This window comes from Trichosurus vulpecula, chromosome 3 (genome assembly GCF_011100635.1).
Source record: "Trichosurus vulpecula isolate mTriVul1 chromosome 3, mTriVul1.pri, whole genome shotgun sequence".
In the NCBI taxonomy this organism is placed as follows: Eukaryota; Metazoa; Chordata; class Mammalia; order Diprotodontia; family Phalangeridae; genus Trichosurus; species Trichosurus vulpecula.
The window spans coordinates 16,066,801-16,085,250 of NC_050575.1; the positions used below are offsets into that span (position 1 = coordinate 16,066,801).

Below are 18,450 nucleotides of genomic sequence, written 5' to 3' on the forward strand. Positions count from 1 at the left end.
TTGTTCTTGTATATTTGAGTCAGTTACCTGTATAACTTGGATATATGTTTATCAGAGATATATCTGCAAAGATTTTTTTCCCAGTTAACCTTTTCTTCCAGTTTTAACTGTTGATTTTGTTTGTGCAAAAGCTTTTCAATTTTTTATAATAAAAATTGTCAGATCAACAAACACTAAATTCTTACAATGTGCGAAGCAGTTGATATCCCATGATCCTCTCTCAGGCTTGTTTGGTGAAGAAGTGTTTCCATATCTATAGTTGCAAAAGGGATCTCATTCTCTCTACTCTACATTTATTTGTCATGTAACCTTATGTAACTATGTCATATATTCATTTGAAGCTTATTGTGATTTGTGAGTTGGTCTAATCCTAAGTGTTGCTAGACCGTTTTTGAGTTTGCTCAGCAGTTTTTGTTGAAAAGTGAGGCCTTACCTTTGTAGTTGGAGTTATTTAAGCAAATCTTTGAAATGAGAGGTTAAGACTAGAGGAGGAAAGTCAGTCCTGCTGGTGTATCTTGACATTGTCAAATGCCACCACCAGACAAGCATTTTAGGTTGACAGCCCAGCCCTCCCTTGTCTCTTTGGAACTCTGCTACTAACAATATCCCTTATTTTAATAAACTCAAAGTGATTATTTCATCCAAACCCCTGCCTCTGGGCAAGGGATTGCCCCCAAAATCTGACTCACACATTGTAAGTTTGAAAGTTTTCTTTTTTAAAAAAAACCTAAATTTAAGAGCTCTTGTTAAGGACTAGGTTTTCTTTAATCATACTCTCTTTCTAGTTTAATACATAATAGAGAGCTGAAAAAGTAATTGGTAACTGACCTTATAATAATTCTGTATACTTTCAAACTTGGCAATTTTTCAACTAATTATTTATTGCACTATTGCTATCTGCCAAGGCACTATGGTAGACATTGAGGATTCAGGCACTGTTTTTACACTCATGGAATTTACAGGTTAGCTAGGCAGTCCTACCAGAGTCTTTTTTCTTAATTAACCATTGCCCTAATTTATCAGTCACTTTGAATTGTATCATTTTGCCTGAAATATTAGCAAAGCTTAACTTATTTCAACTCTGTGCCTTCCGAGATAGACAGGAAAACATTTGTTTTGAGTCAGACTGTGAGCATGTCTGTCGTATACTTACGTAACACAGTGGTCCATGCCATATTTTCCCAGTTTGGTGTTACTCTTGTTAACAGGAGTTCAGTAGTACTATATGGTGACTTGTAGTACTTACACTTGACCTTCTATTAGTTATTTTCCCAGTTCTTGTGACTTAGATGCACGATGACTGAGGATCTTAACGTGGTCTTGTACAGATGGCTTGTATTTAGAGGCTCCTTTTTTATTAGGTGGGTGTACACTATGAACTGTCTGAAGAAGAAAAGTTCTACAGGAATGCTTTAACACGGATGCCTGATGGCCCTGTTGCCCTCGAAGAGGCTTACTCTGCAGTTGTGGGCATTGTGACTGAAGTTGAGCAGTATGTCAAGGTAATAACCTTCATTTAAAACTCTGGGTTCAATTTTCTTGAGCCTTTATAGTATACCCTAAAATGGGAATTGGTTCAAAAGTATCTTCATTTTTAAAAAATCCACCCCCACCTACTCTAGGTTTTTGTCTTATAAATATGAAGGTGAATATTTTCAACATGTATAATGGTGTATGGTTTATTCATATTTAAATTAATAGTCTTAGTACTGGGAGCTTAGCTTAGGTTAGCTGTAAACAATTTAAACTTGCTCCCCTAAATCTGAACATTCTCAGATTCTGAAGAGTAGGGTCTCCATGTTCTACGCTAAAGATTGATAGAGTCATGTGGAATATGAATGGATAGGGTCAATACAGACTTTAACTTGGTTTAAGCTGTGCAGTTGAATGCATTATAAGTGTTGTGTCCCAGAAATCATCTGTATCACAAGAAATAATTTTCATTCTGGAAAAGCAGAGGTTCTAGTTTCCTCAGTTTTGGTTACACATTGACTATATTGAAGGATAATGGATAGCATTCACTGATATCATGCATTGGGAGCACTCTCTATGGAAAGAGAGAATAGGGTTTGGATACCTTTCTCCAAATAGGAATAGGGTCTGAACCTGGGCTATATGGGTATAGGGCACCTGGCCGGTGAAGAAACTCTGAAGCTCTGCAGGTTGGCACCGTCTCTGCAACTTAGAGTCTTAGAATGTTGCCCATAGCACCAGAGATTAAGTGACCAGGGCCATTCAGCCAGTGTTGGGGAGGAACATGAGCTTAGATCTTTGTGGTTCCAAGGCCAGCCCTTTGGCCCCTATACTATGCTGCTTCTCTCCAGGTTCTGAACGTTTTTTTTAACAGCATTGCTTAATCATTTTCTATATTTCCAGGTTTGGCTTCAGTATCAGTGTTTGTGGGATATGCAGGCTGAAAACATCTACAATAGACTTGGAGAAGATCTGAATAAATGGCAAGCTCTCTTGGTTCAAATCAGGAAAGCCAGAGGGACTTTTGACAATGCAGAAACTAAGAAAGAGTTTGGACCAGTAGTTATAGACTATGGCAAAGTAAGTTGTATTTTTGAAAAGCGGGGACAGTCCACAAAAGATCAGATTTATTTTTGGATAAAATATAACTGAAGCATAAATTTCTGAGGTATAACTAAATGTTGTGATCTCACTCTCTTACAGGTACAATCTAAGGTGAATTTGAAGTATGATTCTTGGCATAAAGAGGTCCTCAGTAAGTTTGGACAAATGCTGGGAACCAACATGTCAGAATTCCATTCACAGATCTCCAAGGTAAGGCGTGATTCTTGTAGTGTTGACTAATCTACAAATGCGACTTGTTTTCATGCTAAAGTACTGTGCTCTTTGTAACAGTCTCGACAAGAATTAGAACAGCATTCTGTGGATACAGCCAGCACATCTGACGCTGTAACGTTTATAACCTATGTACAGTCTTTAAAACGGAAGATCAAGCAGTTTGAGAAACAAGTTGAGGTAAGATGGTTTGTGACTGCATGTGAATAGTTTGAATTTTTGTAGGACAGACCAACAACATTTACCCTTATCGAAAGTGTTTTCTGTAACTTATCTCAGCTAATCTTTGGGGTTGTGAGTTCTATTTAGGCCTTTTCTGAGAATTGGCCATTTTTACTGTAGTTGTTGAAATTAAAATAATCAAATACAGATATCTTAAGGCTTAAATAAAGGGAGGTCAATGTACAGTTTTTAAATACCCTCTGACATGGTGAAGGCTGTGGAAATCTGTGATCATTTGATCAGGGCCACCAACAGTGGTTGGATGAACTATGGGAATTTGGGCTTTGTCTTCTTAGTTTTAGAATGTCAGTTTCTAGAAGGAAGGGTTAACATAGCCTTGATCTCGATTTAAGCTGTGCAGTCCAACACGTTATGAGCATCTGTTGAGTTCCAGAAATCATCTGTATTGGAAGAAGTAATTTCCATGGTGATTTTTATTTCTTAAAAGCTTTACCGCAATGGCCAGCGCTTGCTTGAAAAGCAGAGGTTCCAGTTTCCTCCATCGTGGTTATACATTGATAACATCGAAGGAGAGTGGGGGGCATTCAATGATATCATGCGCCGTAAAGACTCTGCCATTCAGCAGCAAGTGGCCAACCTGCAGATGAAGATCGTCCAGGAGGACAGGGCGGTGGAGAGCCGAACAACAGACCTATTGACAGACTGGGAGAAAACAAAACCTGTTACTGTGAGTTGTGTGTGTGTGTGTGTGTCTGTCTGTCTTCTGCCCACTTATCTCCAGCAGCCATGGTGGGGGGTAGGCTTGCAGTACGTGGCACTAGCTAAAGTGCCAAATTTTCCCAGAAATATATGATTTTATATTCGATGAGGCATACATTCTTTTTCTAGTCTGTATGACTCTCAAAGTTGCTACTCCTCCCTCATTCCCACTCAGTTGTCAAAGATACCTCCCCTCTGTTACGATTAATCCTCAGTATATTTAGCATAGCCCTGCACGTGTCTAATCCTCTTAGGCCTTGCTGCTTCTTCAAGTTAACCACTAGGCTACTAGAACAGAAAAAGGTTTGGGGTTTTAACTTCTGTTATTTAAAGTAAACCCACTGAAATTGATAGAATAGGCATGGGATAAAATTTCACATTATGATTTTTCTAGACCGGAACGCTTATGTGAAGTTTGGATTCAGTAAAAAGGCTGCACTTGAGGACCTACAGGGCCACATGTGGCCTCAAGGCCGTAGGTTCCTCACCCCTGTTCTAGATAGTATGGAAAGCTGCTTCATCTGAAAACTGCTTTGGGTTCTGAATCTAATTCTACCCCTAGGAAAAACTTACAGAAACAGGGTGATAGGTAGCCTATCTGGTTTAGCCCCGTTAGGGAATTTGAAAATTAGCTCTCAGATATGCCCTTTACCTCAGATGGAAAGTTTGGGCCCAGCTGAGAAAAGGCATAAGAGAAAAGATCATAGACCCTAGTCTGGCCCTGTTTCTTTTTGAGTACGAGAGGTTTTCTTTTGTAACATCACCAACACGCACCCTAATGCAGCATTAGCAGGTTCTGTCGTTTTAGCAAAGGAGAGTGAACCAGAGAATGTATTTATGAGTGATATTTTCTCTTGCTGGTGATTCTTCTTGCTTGCTTTAATTGCTTGCTGGTCCTTAAATAAGGGGAATTGACCAGGGGACAATTGAGGTTAAGGGGAATGGAGGAAGTCAGTCACCTTTCACTAAAGCTTAGAAGAATGATAGTGCTTCAGTAGAGCATTGGAACCGGAAGGAACCTTAGAGATTGTCTAGTTCAGACTTCGCTTTGACAGCTCTAACAGGAGGGCTTTACTTGGTAGCTTCCTGGTCATTACAGTTCAGAAAGTCAAACAACCAGCATTTCAGTTCAGCCTACATTTATTAAGCACCTATTATGTGTAATTGGTTCAGTTGTTTCAGTCATGTCTGACTCCATTTGGGGTTTTCTTGGCAAAGATACTGGAGTAGTTTGTCATTTACTTCTCCGGCTCGTTTTACAGATGGGGAAACTGAGGCAAACAGGTGTAAGTGACTTGCACAGGGCCACACAGCTAGTAATTGTCTGAGGCCAGATTTGAATTCAGGTCTTCCTGACTCCAGGCCTGGCACTCTATGCACTGTGCTGCTTAGTTGCCTGATTATGTGCAAAGCACTGTGCTAGACCCTAGTCTACTGGCAGCGAGTCTGCAAGCATATGTTAAGTGCCTAATAGAGTAGACAAAGACCAAATGACAACCCTCACCCTCCGGGTCTATGGAGAGAGATGACGTACATCTACAAATAAATGCAAAATAAATAGAAGGTTGGGGGCTGGGTAGAATGCACCATCAGTCAAAGGGATCAGGAAAACTTCATTAAAGGAAAATAAAGATTCTAAGAGGTTTAATGTTAAGGATTTATTATTAATTAATTATTCTAATAACTGTGGTTGAGGGGAAGGAGAAGGTGCATTCTATGTGAAGGTGTCTTGAGTTGGGAGATGGAGTGGCGAGTGTGAAGCCCAGCAAGAGGGCCGGTCTGCCTGGACAAAGAGTACGTGGCAGGGAGTAATATACGTAGACAAGGAAGGAAGGCAGGCCTGGGCCAGCTCAGGAAGGGCTTTCTGTGCCAGACTGGAGTTTGGATTTGGTCCTACAGGTAACAGGGAACTACTAGAGTTTGAGTAGAGGAGTGACATGGTCGGGCCTGTGTTTTAGAAACGTCACTTTGGCGGCTCTGGAGGCTGGATCAGAGAGAGCAGAGCTTTGAGGAACAGGCACCAAATATGATCAGTTAATGAATGGAAAACCATTTATTTACTGTTTACTGTGTGAAGTTATAGTAAGCTCAAATTTGCCTAGGTGAGAGGTAAAGAGGACCTGGGTTTGGGATGATGGCCGTGTGAGTGGAGAGGAAAGAAGAGATACAAGAGACATAGATGTAGAAATGACAAATCTGGGGCGTGGAGTGCAAGAGAGGTCAGAGAGTGTCTGGGAGAAGGCCCAGGTGCTGAGCTAAAGAAAGGTGAAGGAGGATGAGAATTGAGATTAGGCCATTTAAAGAGACCCCTAGTCACCTTTGAGAAAACAGTTTCTATGGAACTCAGATGCCAGAGGGCTGAGAAAGATGAGGCTGTCTTTGTAGCCTCCTCTTTCTAAGGATTTTAGCGGTGGTGGGGAGAACAGATGTAGGATGATAGCTTGTGTGTGGATAGGGCATTAATGGAATGGGAGGAGGTGAGTATGCTGGTGGACAGGGAAGAAAGAGCCAGCAGAGCAACAGAAAGGGAATACTTGATGGGGCAGGTTCGAGAAGAGAAAGAAGATCTGTGACCACGGATATATGTGGAATGATTACCTTGGCAGAGAGAAAAGGCATCTCATCCCCTGAGCCGATAGCAAAAGAGGAAAGGCCAAAGGAGAATGATGTAGTAGACGTGGAGTTACAGAAATAAGAGAGGTCTTTCGTCATCCTAGGGGGTGAAGTCCTCTGCTGCTGGGGGTTTGAGGAGTGTATGAGAGGCCTGAGGAGAAATGAGAATGTTTATAACAAGTGTCCCGGGTAGTCTGATAATTAGCTGGAGAAGAATAAAAGAACTGTGTGGCAGCTCTCAGAGCCCAGGGAGATTAGGAGGCAAAGCCAGTCCGTATGGCTTTGTGGCTGCTTCCTTCAGCAGCTTGGATGCAGCGCGTCCAGGTATAGAAGGCATGTGACCCAGACTTGAAGAGGACTGGCCAGGGCATTAATGGGGCCGGAGAAAAGGGATTTAAGAGTAAAGGCAGTTCATTGTTAAACTTGCTGATTATGGGGCATGGGAAGGGAAATGTCAGGCCAAAAAAGGAACAACAAATTAGGAGCAAAAGGAAGGGTGGAGGGACTAGAGTATTCTCTGAAGAGGGAGGGAGAGAAAACAGGAGTTTGTGATCAGAGAAGGGAATTTCAGACTTCACAGGGTTGGAGGTCAGGTAGTTTAAAGTTTAGATGATGAGGTCTAAGATGTGACCATCCATGTTGGTTGCTGAGGTGGAGTGGAGATAAAGACCAGAGGAGTTTGATGAACTGGAAGTTCAGAGTGTTTGACGGACACCAACCCAAATACTGAAATCCCTAAGATAAATGCAAAGGTAGGAATGAAGATGAGGATTGTGCACCCGGTACAGACTCCTTTAAGAGGCACTATCAGTAGGTGGCAGCAAGGATCTGGATAGGGCATATAACTGGGTAGATTGGACCCGAAAGGAGAAGGAAGGGTGCTGCATGGTAGTGGCAGAAGGAAGTGCTGTTGGGCAATGGAGACTGGCCAGCGCTGGAGAAGGCGACAAAGGATGCAGTATCCAGGGCTAACCAAGTGGCCCTGAGTGCCAGGAGATATAGAGACCATCATGAAGGGGAGTTTTTGACAATTGGTGTTTCAGAGGGCACAGTGGAATGAGAAGGCAGAGGGAAATAGAGACCCAGAAAAGGTAAGGAGAAGAGTATATGGAAATCTTGTACAGAAAGGGGATTTTTGCCTCAGCGGATAGCCATTTTATCACAGGAAGTTAAAGGGGCAGTGGTAGAAATTTACTACTCATAGGACTGGGGAAGAACTGTATTTGAGTACCAGCTGCTCAGAGGCTTGATGGCAGTGCTCTCAGGATCTAGTGGTAAAAGAAGTCTCCTAGACTGGATAATGTGAAGTTATGGGTGGGAGACTGAAGTAAGAAATACGATTTCCTTATGACCAGGTGGCATGGTCGTGGAGGGCGTGAGCAGAAAGTGTGGTCATGGATGTCTATAATTCTGTGCAGTCCTGGACATGAGTTTAAAAATATTTTACCTTGCTGCTTGGGGATTTTTAAGATTAACATTTTAAATTAACAATTTTAACTTGCATTCTTTATTGGAAAAAATGAGAATCTTTTTTCTTAATCTTACACATTCCAAAAAGATGGAAGAAAAGTCCATAGTCATTACAATCAAAGAGCATTATTTCAGGCAAGAAAAATTATTCATCCCATTCCCTCTAATGCTTTACTTAATAATCCTTATATACAGAGGAGTTTATCATAAGTCCCCCAAATTTTAAAATTTAAAAGGACATTAAAAATGGCCCATCATTCAGCAATAATCTTTTACTTAAATTTTTGTAATTGGATTTACTCCACCTTATGCAGAAAACACATGTCATCAGAGTGTTCAAGGTCAGTCTCCCCTCTCTTTCCTGATTCTGTACCTTTGCTCATACTATTTCCTCTGCCTCAAAGAAAGGCCAGTTTAAATGCCTCTTACTCCAGGGAAACTTCCCTGATTTTTTTTCCCTCTACACCCCTTGGACTTCACATAGCACTTTGTATTCCTGCTATTCGTGTGTGTGCCGTATCCCTCCTACTTGAATAATAAGCTTCCTGATGTCAGGCATTACGTTTTAAATCAATTTTATATCTTACACAAGTAGGCACTAACAAATAGATACTTGTTTAAAGTAAAGTGAAGTCTGTCTGGACCTTTTCTCACCTACAGCAGGAGCACGTTTTAAAATGATTGGTTGTATTTGCAGCTACTCCAATTTCTAAGCAGCGTATATTAACTTTTTCCACCCTGAGCCTCAGCATCACACTTATTCTGCCTTTGGCTTGGCCTATTTTAGGGCAACCTTCGTCCAGAGGAGGCTCTTCAGGCACTTACTATCTATGAAGGGAAGTTTGGGAGGCTGAAGGACGATCGTGAGAAGTGTGCCAAGGCTAAAGAAGCTTTGGAGCTCACAGACACAGGCCTTCTCAGTGGCAGTGAAGAGCGTGTACAGGTATAAAGCGTGTATGATTTATCAGTATTAGCTGTGGAGAGATTTTTATTTTCTGTCCCTTAAGTAGAATTGCTTTGTTCTTAACAGGTAGCATTGGAAGAGTTACAAGATCTCAAAGGCGTTTGGTCTGAACTTTCTAAAGTCTGGGAGCAAATTGACCAAATGAAGGAGCAGCCGTGGGTTTCGGTACAACCGCGGAAGGTAGATTTCTTTTAACTGTCTATTCCTGTGTGGTTTTGTGCAGCAGCTTTAGCCTAAGACTGTTTAAGGACTTTGTAAAGGTTGATATTGAAGGGTAACAAAATGTAATTTACGTTCCGTAGACCAGATTTGGTCATTTAGATGCTTATTAAATCTAATTTAAAACTTAGGATTCAGTAATAACTGCTGTGTAAAAGTTCTAGAGAGAATCACTCCATCGTTGCTAACTAAAGGGGCCTGTTGATTGGCTAGCGAAATAGCACCTTGACTTCTTTTCTTTCAGCTTCGACAAAATTTAGATGCTCTTCTGAACCAGCTGAAAAACTTCCCTGCCCGTTTGCGGCAGTACGCTTCCTATGAGTTTGTCCAGAGGCTTCTGAAGGGCTACATGAAAGTAGGTAACACCTTAATTTTCTCAGTTACAGTAAATTGTGTTAGAAGCCTGTGTTCACCGGTAAATTTATTGTCGCCCTAGATCAACATGTTGGTGATTGAACTGAAATCAGAGGCGCTTAAAGATCGGCATTGGAAGCAGCTGATGAAGAGACTTCATGTTAATTGGGTTGTTTCTGAGCTAACCCTTGGCCAGATCTGGGATGTTGACCTACAGAAAAATGAAGCAGTTGTCAAAGATGTCCTACTTGTAGCCCAAGGGGAAATGGCTTTGGAAGAATTTTTGAAACAGGTAAATATTAAAACTGGAGGGCTTCTGTTCAGTGTGATGATAATGTGCTGCGGACTTGGAGCCAGAAGTCCTGGCTTGAAATTTGGTCTCCCACATAGTGGATATGTGACCCTAGGCAAACTGCAATCTCTTGGAGCCTATTTCCTCCTCTGTAAGATGGGGGAGCATTTGTACTAGCCATCTTCCTGAGTTGCTAGAATTAAATGAGGTAATGTATATGCAGTGCTTTGTGAAAAGACACACATGTAACATTAGGCCTCTGGCAACTGAGTGACTTGGTGAATTATAAGTGGGGTTAGAAATCTAGCCTGTGGTGGGGATTGTGGAGCAGGAGGCAGGATTTCAACATTTTCTAACGAATGTCACCAAATAATTACATCTTCTTTAATCTTCCTAACTTTTATTACTCATGAATGCTGAATGCTCAAAATCCTGATATACCTTTCTCCCCTAAATTCAGATTAGAGAAGTGTGGAACACTTATGAATTAGATTTGGTTAACTATCAAAATAAGTGTCGCCTGATTCGTGGATGGGATGACCTCTTCAATAAGGTCAAAGAACATATCAACAGCGTCTCTGCCATGAAGTTATCTCCATATTACAAGGTATCTTATCATTGTGCCCCGACGTTTTCACATGCCCATCGATCTTCATTTATTTTGAGCTGATGAATTGATTAGAAGCCTATTAAATTTGAGCCTAGAATAATGAATGAGTGGAACTTTTAACACTTTAAAATGAATTCTGAATTACCATGTAACTATCAGAGAGACTGCTCATTTAAAATGTAGATGAGATTCTAAAGGTCAGCAATTAATTTCTGCCCCTTTTTCACAACCAGGTTTTCGAAGAGGATGCTTTGAGCTGGGAGGACAAGCTGAACCGGATCATGGCTCTCTTTGACGTGTGGATTGATGTACAGAGACGATGGGTCTACCTCGAAGGCATCTTTACGGGCAGTGCTGATATTAAGCACCTTCTGCCCGTGGAAACCCAAAGATTCCAAAGGTGTGTTTTGGAATCATGAACCTCCAAAGTGAGAGTAAATAAAAATAATTCTCCTTGACTACACTTTAAGCTTTTATTATTAAAATACCTAATTCACGTTTTCATTGCATTTTTAGCATCAGTACAGAGTTTTTGGCGCTAATGAAAAAGGTATCAAAATCCCCCCTTGTTATGGATGTTCTGAATATCCAGGGTGTGCAGAGGTCTTTGGAGAGGCTGGCAGACTTGCTTGGAAAGATCCAAAAAGCATTAGGAGAATACCTGGAAAGAGAGAGATCATCCTTCCCGAGGTATTTAATTTTTGACAAGTATTGAAATACAGTTTAATTTCAACTTTGTATCATCTTTTATTGGTAGTCATCTGGTGAGTTTGTTTGCCATTTTCTGTACCACATGTTGTTTGGTTTAATTTGCTATTGGAATGCCACTAACTGCTGATTAATTCTCAATTGGAACCAGTAATATTAACTAATAATCAGATTTTCCTGTCAATTTCACTAACCTCTTGAACAGCTAGCTTAATGGAAGATAATAGGGAACAGTCTGGCAAAATGTAGTCAGGAAACCTGGGCCTGGCTTTGGGCTCTCCTTGGACCATAGTCAAGTCATTTAAGCTCTCTGAACCTGTTTTTTCCATTTATAAAATGGGGTTTAATGCTGCCAGTACTCAGTGTCTGCCCAAAATCTTTGGGCAGAGAAAAACATCATATAAGTCTGAGTGGGATAGTGATGGGGAGGAAGCAGCCCAGTGGGTCTGCTAATGCAGTTTGGCATCTTCTCTATGACTCATCTCTTAGCTGCCTACAGCAGGGGTGTCAGTCTTGCCACTAGCAAAAAGCCAGAACTAGATTAAAATGTATTTGGGAGATGTTTAACAAAACAAATAAAACATAGATGGTCAGGACGCAGGGAGCAAGGATATGTTTCTACTTGAGTTTGACTCCACTGGCCTGGAGCACTGAGAGGTTAAAGTGACTTGAACTCAGATTTCCCAAGCTCTGAGGCCACCTCTCCATACACTATGCATCTGAATTCAAGTTGTAATAATTAATCATAAATACAAAAGGTTAGGGTGGGCCACAACTCAGTTATGGGGAGGTTTTTCAACAATCTGACTAGCAGCTTCTGTGGGGGTATAAGATTCACTCACAGCCAGCACCCAGAAAGCTGCCAACAGCACAGGTTCTTTCGATCTGCTTAATTAAGAAAAGCAAGGTGAAGGGGTTAACAAGCTTACTTTTAATTCAGCATTCAAATATCATTCAGTTAGTTCAGGGGAAAAAGCCAGCACCCTGAACTTCAAAACAAAATGCAAACAAATTACAAACATCAACAGACAGACTTTGTCTGATTCAAATCTCAACACATAGTTACCAGAGTTCAACAAAGTCTCAGCATCCGGCTTTACAAGCCAGAGGGCTCCTTAGCTACAGCTGCCTGGAGTCTCCTCATCAACACCATCTCCAGAGCCCCGGACAAATGGCTCTGTCCTCCCTTCTTATAGGGTTTCAGACATCATCAAACATCATCTGAATCACCAGAGCTCAGGCTCTGGTGATTGGTTCTTGAGTTGGCCCCTCCCCTTAGGACCCTGGGAGGTTCACATCCATATGGATTACATTAACACCTAATGGGGTTTGGACCAGGGGCTGAGCACCTAATAAAGCTCACTGAGATAAATTGAGTCACTCAAAGAAAACAAAGGCCATTCTGGTTACAGGAGGCAGGGTCCTCCGATAGAAGGCAACCTTTGACCCCTGGTTAAATCAGAAGTTCCCTTTGTCTTTTTTTCAAGGGGTCAAGGCATATGGCTATCTCTGTGGGAAATATCCCTTTCCAACAAAGGCCCACACCCTCTTATCAAGTTGCTCTGCTTTGGCTGGAGACTCAGATTGATCAGGTGTTCTGATCATCTCTGCTCAGTGGGCACTTTACCCAGTTAAATATTTGTTGTTCCAGCAGATCAGACTGAGCTGCTTTTTGTCTTGTTGGTCCCTGTCTGTAATTCTTGATGGTTCTTTGGGGATCTGGAAAGGATGAAGCACTATCCTTTTGACTGCCTTGAACTAAAGAATCTCAGTAAGGTCCACGTGCCATAGTTTTCGTTAGTCTCCTTCATGCCATGTATTGAGTCCCAAATCTTTGTAAAACATTTCTTAGACACTCCTCAAATTGACAATGTTTTGTGAGGGTATAGCCCTCCTATGCTGGTGGGCCTAGAGATTACATTCACCCCTGACTATTTCATCACATAAATTTAACAGATATTTTACAAAGTTCTCATAGGTTACCCTCGCTTGCCTTGGTGCTTGTAAGGGCCTGTTCTGACTTTCCCCAAAATAGGAAAGAATAAAATTTAAAATAAAACAGACATCTAACAACACCAAGAAATAAAGGGCAAAGAGAAAAACAAAATCTTTACCCTCAAAGGAAACGTCTAGACTGATTATGCTCCCAAGGTTCTCCCAAGAGGGAGCTGGTTCATGGGCTCCATTGGAAGTTACCCTCAAGTGACAAACTAAAGTCTTCTGTAGGTGAATTCTTTCTCTGGGTCCTTATAACACATAGGACAACCTGTAAATTTCTTTAGTGGATCCTTGCAACACATAGGGCAACGATGTGGAGATCTGGTTTTACCCTAAGCTAGAGAAAGTAGGCTACTTCAAAAAAAAAAAAAAACCAAAACCCACAAACTGAGATGGGCCCCAAAGATATGTCAGGCTCCTGAATAACAATTAAGCATTTGGAGTCTATTGTAAATCAGCTCCTGACATCCTGAATAAATCCCCAAGATATCACCCCTGGTGCAGGCATCCTACTCCCAAAGGACTCTGGGCTCACATAGACCAATTTGATATTGGGGAAGTGACCCCCCAAGGGATTAATTTTCCTCAGATTCTGTACCTATTTCAGGATAAACTTCAAGGAAATCTTTCACACACAGCTTAGTGTGGTTCAAGTCAAGGACTACCCTAAGAGTGTGTAGAGACCCCTCCCACAAAGGAGCTTACTGTGTACAATATGGGCATTGGGTAATGGGACAGCTTCTTGTTTCGTGCCAAGATTATTATAGCCTTGATAAAGTAATAAAAGAAAGATATGTGGCTTTAATATTATGGGTGGCCGTTGTACATTTCTTGAGGGATAAATTTTCCAGAACAGAAAAATGTTTTATCTTCAATTAAAATTAAGAAATCAAGTTTGAGTTTTTCATTTTAATGTCTACAAAAGACCAGCCAAGAAGAAATCTACTTAAAATAGGACAGGTTGAACAGAAATGTTTTTCTATGTGATAAAATACCAATCAGCATTCTACTGAAGAACGCTAATACTATATTCGTATCATAATGTGGCTAGATATGCTTTAAGTATATCTTGGTTTTTCTGAAAATACTTAAGAAAAAGATTAATCTGTGTCTCCCCTGGGTAGTTACTTACCTTCCTGAGGCAGTGTGGGGGAGAGGGGTGCTGGATTAGACTATATGTAGAAACCCCTTTCTGTTTTGAATGTCGGTTGGTGTATACCATTTTAAACTGTCTTATTAATATCTTTAGGTTTTGTATCTATCATTCCTGTATACATGTGCACATTCTCTCTTCCTTTGCTCTCCCCTCCCCCACCCCATTCTTAGAATGGAACCCTTCCTTGTAGCAAAGAAAAAAACAGTTAAGCCAAAGCAACTGGTAGAGTGGCTGCATCTGACGAGCATTCTGTTATTGTGGACTGACTGATCGGACTGATTTTAATGGGACCCTTGATCCACAGAAAAATTCAGTCAAGGGGAAAGCAGAAGTAAAAAGCTACAAAGCAACTTAGAGCTGACTTTCATTTTTACAGCTAATTTTTTAAAATTTAAACATTGTTTAATTTGCTTGCTTTTAAAATTAAGAAAAGGGGAAAGTGTTGGTGGGGCAGAGGAGGAGGATGAGGTGGGCAGGGGAGAGGCCAGCGTTTCTAGCTTCAGGGCCTTCTGGTTCCTACCAAGGTGGTTCTAGCTTTTTTTGAGAGGTGATGAGTGCTCTGTAACTGTATATTTCTAGCCCTTAAAATACTCACAGATCCCACCAACTTGCTACCTATCCCAACTCCAGGCAACCTAGGCCTACCTCTGGTAATATCTGAAAGAGTTCTGAAGTTAAATGGATGGCCTGACATTCTGTAATCTAAATTCCTCTTACTCAAGGAACCTTGCGTATATATGTGTCTGTTACTCTTAATGACAGGAGTAGGGTTAGTCAATAACTTCATTTTACTTAATTTACATTTTGTTTTTACACCACCTTCACTCATTTCTGAATGTCATCTCTTGTACTAAAGAAGAAAAAGGAAATAAGAAAAGAGATACAGCTGCTAATTTTAGAAAACTTGCTAACAGTCAAAAGAAATTCAGCCTGGCCTAAATCCAGTTCTGGCTTGAGATTCACTATTCATGGTCTAGTCTGTCAGGACTTAAGATTCGACCATAGACTGAGTCTTTGTGTATTTATACTAAAATGTTACTTGAGCAGTTTAAAACAAGTACTTTGTCTTTACTAGGTTCTACTTTGTTGGTGATGAAGATTTGCTGGAGATAATTGGAAACAGTAAGAATGTGGCAAAATTGCAGAAACACTTCAAGAAGATGTTTGCTGGAGTTTCCAGCATCATTTTAAACGAAGATAACTCCGTTGTCTTGGGAATTTCATCACGTGAAGGAGAAGAGGTAGCCGGAAGTTCAGTCTTGGGGCACGGGAAATAACATTTCCCATTTCTCCAGGTCTCAGGTTTTAAATTTAATTATTTCAGGTCATGTTTAAAACTCCCGTGTCAATCACAGAACATCCCAAAATCAATGAATGGCTCACCCTGGTGGAAAAAGAAATGAGGGTCACCCTCGCTAAACTTCTTGCTGAGTCTGTTACAGAAGTAGAAATCTTTGGCAAGGCGACTTCAATCGATCCGAATACCTATATCACTTGGATCGACAAGTACCAGGTAACCTGACTTGCAAATTGGTTTAAACATATATCTCTAAGAGCTGTATTTGCTGATTTTGAAAACTTCTCCTTTACAATTAATTATTTTTCAGGCCCAGCTTGTTGTTTTGTCAGCCCAGATAGCTTGGTCTGAGAATGTCGAATCTGCATTGACCACCATTGGAGGTGGGGGTGGGGATTCAGCGGCTCCTCTACAGTCTGTGCTCAGCAACGTGGAGGTCACGTTGAATGTTCTGGCAGACTCGGTGCTAATGGAGCAGCCCCCGTTACGCAGAAGGAAATTGGAACATTTGGTGAGTGTTGTGCCCTGATTATACACTCGAAGTCATGACTGTAAAGAGAAGGAGCCTGAAAAGCCTTCATAATTAGGGGACCCAAGAGGGAAAGCTTGTAGGCCATCCACAGTAAAAATTGAGGTCTGAGCCAGGTGAAAGATAGATGCTCTGTCGGAGGAGTATACGGTTCTGGGAAGTGCCCTAGGTGAATTCCTTCCCATCCGTTAAAGTCCAGCTTAAATATCACGTCCATCAAGCCTTGTCTGATTTTCCTGGTCAGTAATAGCTCTCTCTTAGGTCTCTCATAACACTTTATTTAACGAGTCTAATCCACATGTCATGCCACGTTTATTGTATTATCTCTGTCATTTCCTCAGTCGCTAAGTTCTCTGAAGGGAGGGACCTTGTCTTATTTAAACTTGCTCTCCAGCACAGTGCTTTTGCACATTGTAGGAGTTTGGTAAATGTTTACTGAATGAAGGAATTTTAGGCTACTCATTGTTAATGGTTTCTTCCCAAGAAAGTGGCTGCAGTGGTGTTTAGAGGTACTGAAGCTTGTAGGGAAGGATTTCTTCAGTCAGAAGAAAGCAAAGGGTGCATGTACTTAGAGGCTCACTTGCTACGGCTTAGGCCGGGGGTGGGGAACCTGCGGCCTCTGGCCTCCCCAGCCCTGGCTAGCCTGTCTTAGATACGGGATATTTACCAGAACTAAAAGTTAACAGGTGAGTTGTGGCCCTCTTATAGGAATTACTGTTTTGCGTCTTTAATAGAAAATTCTTAATAATAATAATAGCATTTATGTAGCACTTGAGGGTTTGCAGAGTGCTTTACAAATATTACCTCATTCTCTCCTCACAACAGCCCTAGAGAAAGGTACTATAATTATTATCACTTTACAGTTGAAGAAACTAAGGCAGATAGAGATTAAGTGACTTGCCCTCAGTTGCTAAGTAAATGTCTGAGGTCAAGTTTGAACTCAAGTCTTCCTGGCTCCAGGTGGGCCCAAAGCTCTGTCCACTGTGCCACCCTGTCTGTCACAAAATATAGTAATAAAGTAGCCCAGCATGTTGAAATGGTCTACAGAAGTCTTTGAAATGGTACTTAAATTAAGCCTAACAACGCCCCACCACCACCCCCCAGTGTAAAGAACACCTTGCGTTGCTTTAGTCACTAATAAATTGTTTTCTTGATCTGCTGTTTGCCTTTAGATCACAGAGTTGGTTCACCAGAGAGATGTGACGAGATCCCTGCTTAAAAGCAAGATCGACAACTCGAAATCCTTTGAATGGCTGAGCCAGATGAGGTTCTACTTTGATCCTAAGCAAACTGACGTGTTACAACAGCTGTCTATTCAGATGGCTAATGCCAAGTTTAATTATGGCTTTGAGTACCTCGGTGTTCAAGATAAACTGGTACAGACTCCACTTACTGACCGCTGCTACTTGACAATGACACAAGCCTTGGAGGCAAGACTTGGTGGATCGCCATTTGGTGAGTCTTTGTAATTGCATATCAGTAATATACGTGAGTTCATATATATGTGTGTGTGTGTGTGTGTGTGTGTGTGTGTGTGTGTGTGTATACATATATATACACTCCTATATGAGTTCATGTATATCAAGTATTGTAAAGTTCACAAATCACTTTCCTCATAGTTCTCTGCTGCCCACTGTTACAGAGGAGAAAATAGACTTAGGAAACTGAAATGACTTGCCCTCAGTCACGTAGCTGCTGGAGCTGAGGCTCACACCCCAACGCAGAAGTGTTTCAGTATTTCATGAAAATTGGTGAAGAATGTCGTGGTAGCAATCTGTGTCGGGGCCCTGACCGTGTCTCTCTTCAAATGTTAGGTCCGGCTGGCACCGGCAAAACAGAATCTGTCAAAGCTCTTGGACATCAGCTCGGGCGATTTGTTCTTGTATTTAACTGTGATGAAACATTTGATTTCCAGGTAAAACAGATATTTTTGGTGTGATATAACTACAGTTTGATGCCAGCGGAGTATCAGTTGGGAGATTTCGTGTTATTAGATTATTCTAAGACCTGATCTCACAAAGAACAGGGAGGGTCTCTGCCGCATGCTGAACCTTGACAGTCTTTAGGCATAATTTTAGAAATTATCCGCTGACATGACATACATACTTGGAGTTGGCCCCAGGCCCCGAGGTTTTGTTGCCTCAGGCCCCTTTTGGCTTAATGAATATCCCGCTAGGATAACTCTAGAGTGGAAGCTCTCTGAAGTTAGAGGGGTGTCTCCTTTTGTATGTATCCTCAGCACCCAAGACTTTGCCCAGAGCAGGTACTAAATAAATGCTTTGGGTATTGGACAATTGTAGAGCTTGGAAGTTTGAAAAATTCCCATTTAAGAAAGGCTAAGCAGCTATAGCTTGAGGATATCAAGGGTTTGGAATAATTTGTTTAATTGATTCAGTTTTAGAAGATATTTTCAAAATTAAGCAAAGAAATGTTTGCATGGTAGTTGGTGAGGTTTTACTGGGTAGTAGTGAGTGCGAGGAAGGGGAATCC

At 41.3% G+C, this 18,450-nt stretch overlaps 1 protein-coding gene across 2 annotated transcripts in view; it reads left to right on the forward strand.

Annotated features, from left to right (window-relative positions):
• DYNC1H1 (dynein cytoplasmic 1 heavy chain 1) overlaps positions 1 to 18,450 on the forward strand; it is a 92,702-nt gene that overhangs the window by 27,147 nt on the left and 47,105 nt on the right. For both annotated transcript variants that reach the window (XM_036748812.1, XM_036748811.1), the window contains exons 12-28: positions 1,362 to 1,502; positions 2,377 to 2,553; positions 2,677 to 2,787; positions 2,869 to 2,988; positions 3,479 to 3,718; positions 8,621 to 8,776; positions 8,864 to 8,977; positions 9,261 to 9,371; positions 9,453 to 9,662; positions 10,123 to 10,269; positions 10,506 to 10,672; positions 10,789 to 10,962; positions 15,210 to 15,375; positions 15,459 to 15,647; positions 15,742 to 15,942; positions 17,133 to 17,415; positions 17,775 to 17,875. In XM_036748812.1, coding sequence (XP_036604707.1) covers positions 1,362 to 1,502; positions 2,377 to 2,553; positions 2,677 to 2,787; positions 2,869 to 2,988; positions 3,479 to 3,718; positions 8,621 to 8,776; positions 8,864 to 8,977; positions 9,261 to 9,371; positions 9,453 to 9,662; positions 10,123 to 10,269; positions 10,506 to 10,672; positions 10,789 to 10,962; positions 15,210 to 15,375; positions 15,459 to 15,647; positions 15,742 to 15,942; positions 17,133 to 17,415; positions 17,775 to 17,875 — 2,808 coding nt within the window. The remainder of the gene's footprint in view (positions 1 to 1,361; positions 1,503 to 2,376; positions 2,554 to 2,676; positions 2,788 to 2,868; positions 2,989 to 3,478; positions 3,719 to 8,620; positions 8,777 to 8,863; positions 8,978 to 9,260; positions 9,372 to 9,452; positions 9,663 to 10,122; positions 10,270 to 10,505; positions 10,673 to 10,788; positions 10,963 to 15,209; positions 15,376 to 15,458; positions 15,648 to 15,741; positions 15,943 to 17,132; positions 17,416 to 17,774; positions 17,876 to 18,450) is intronic.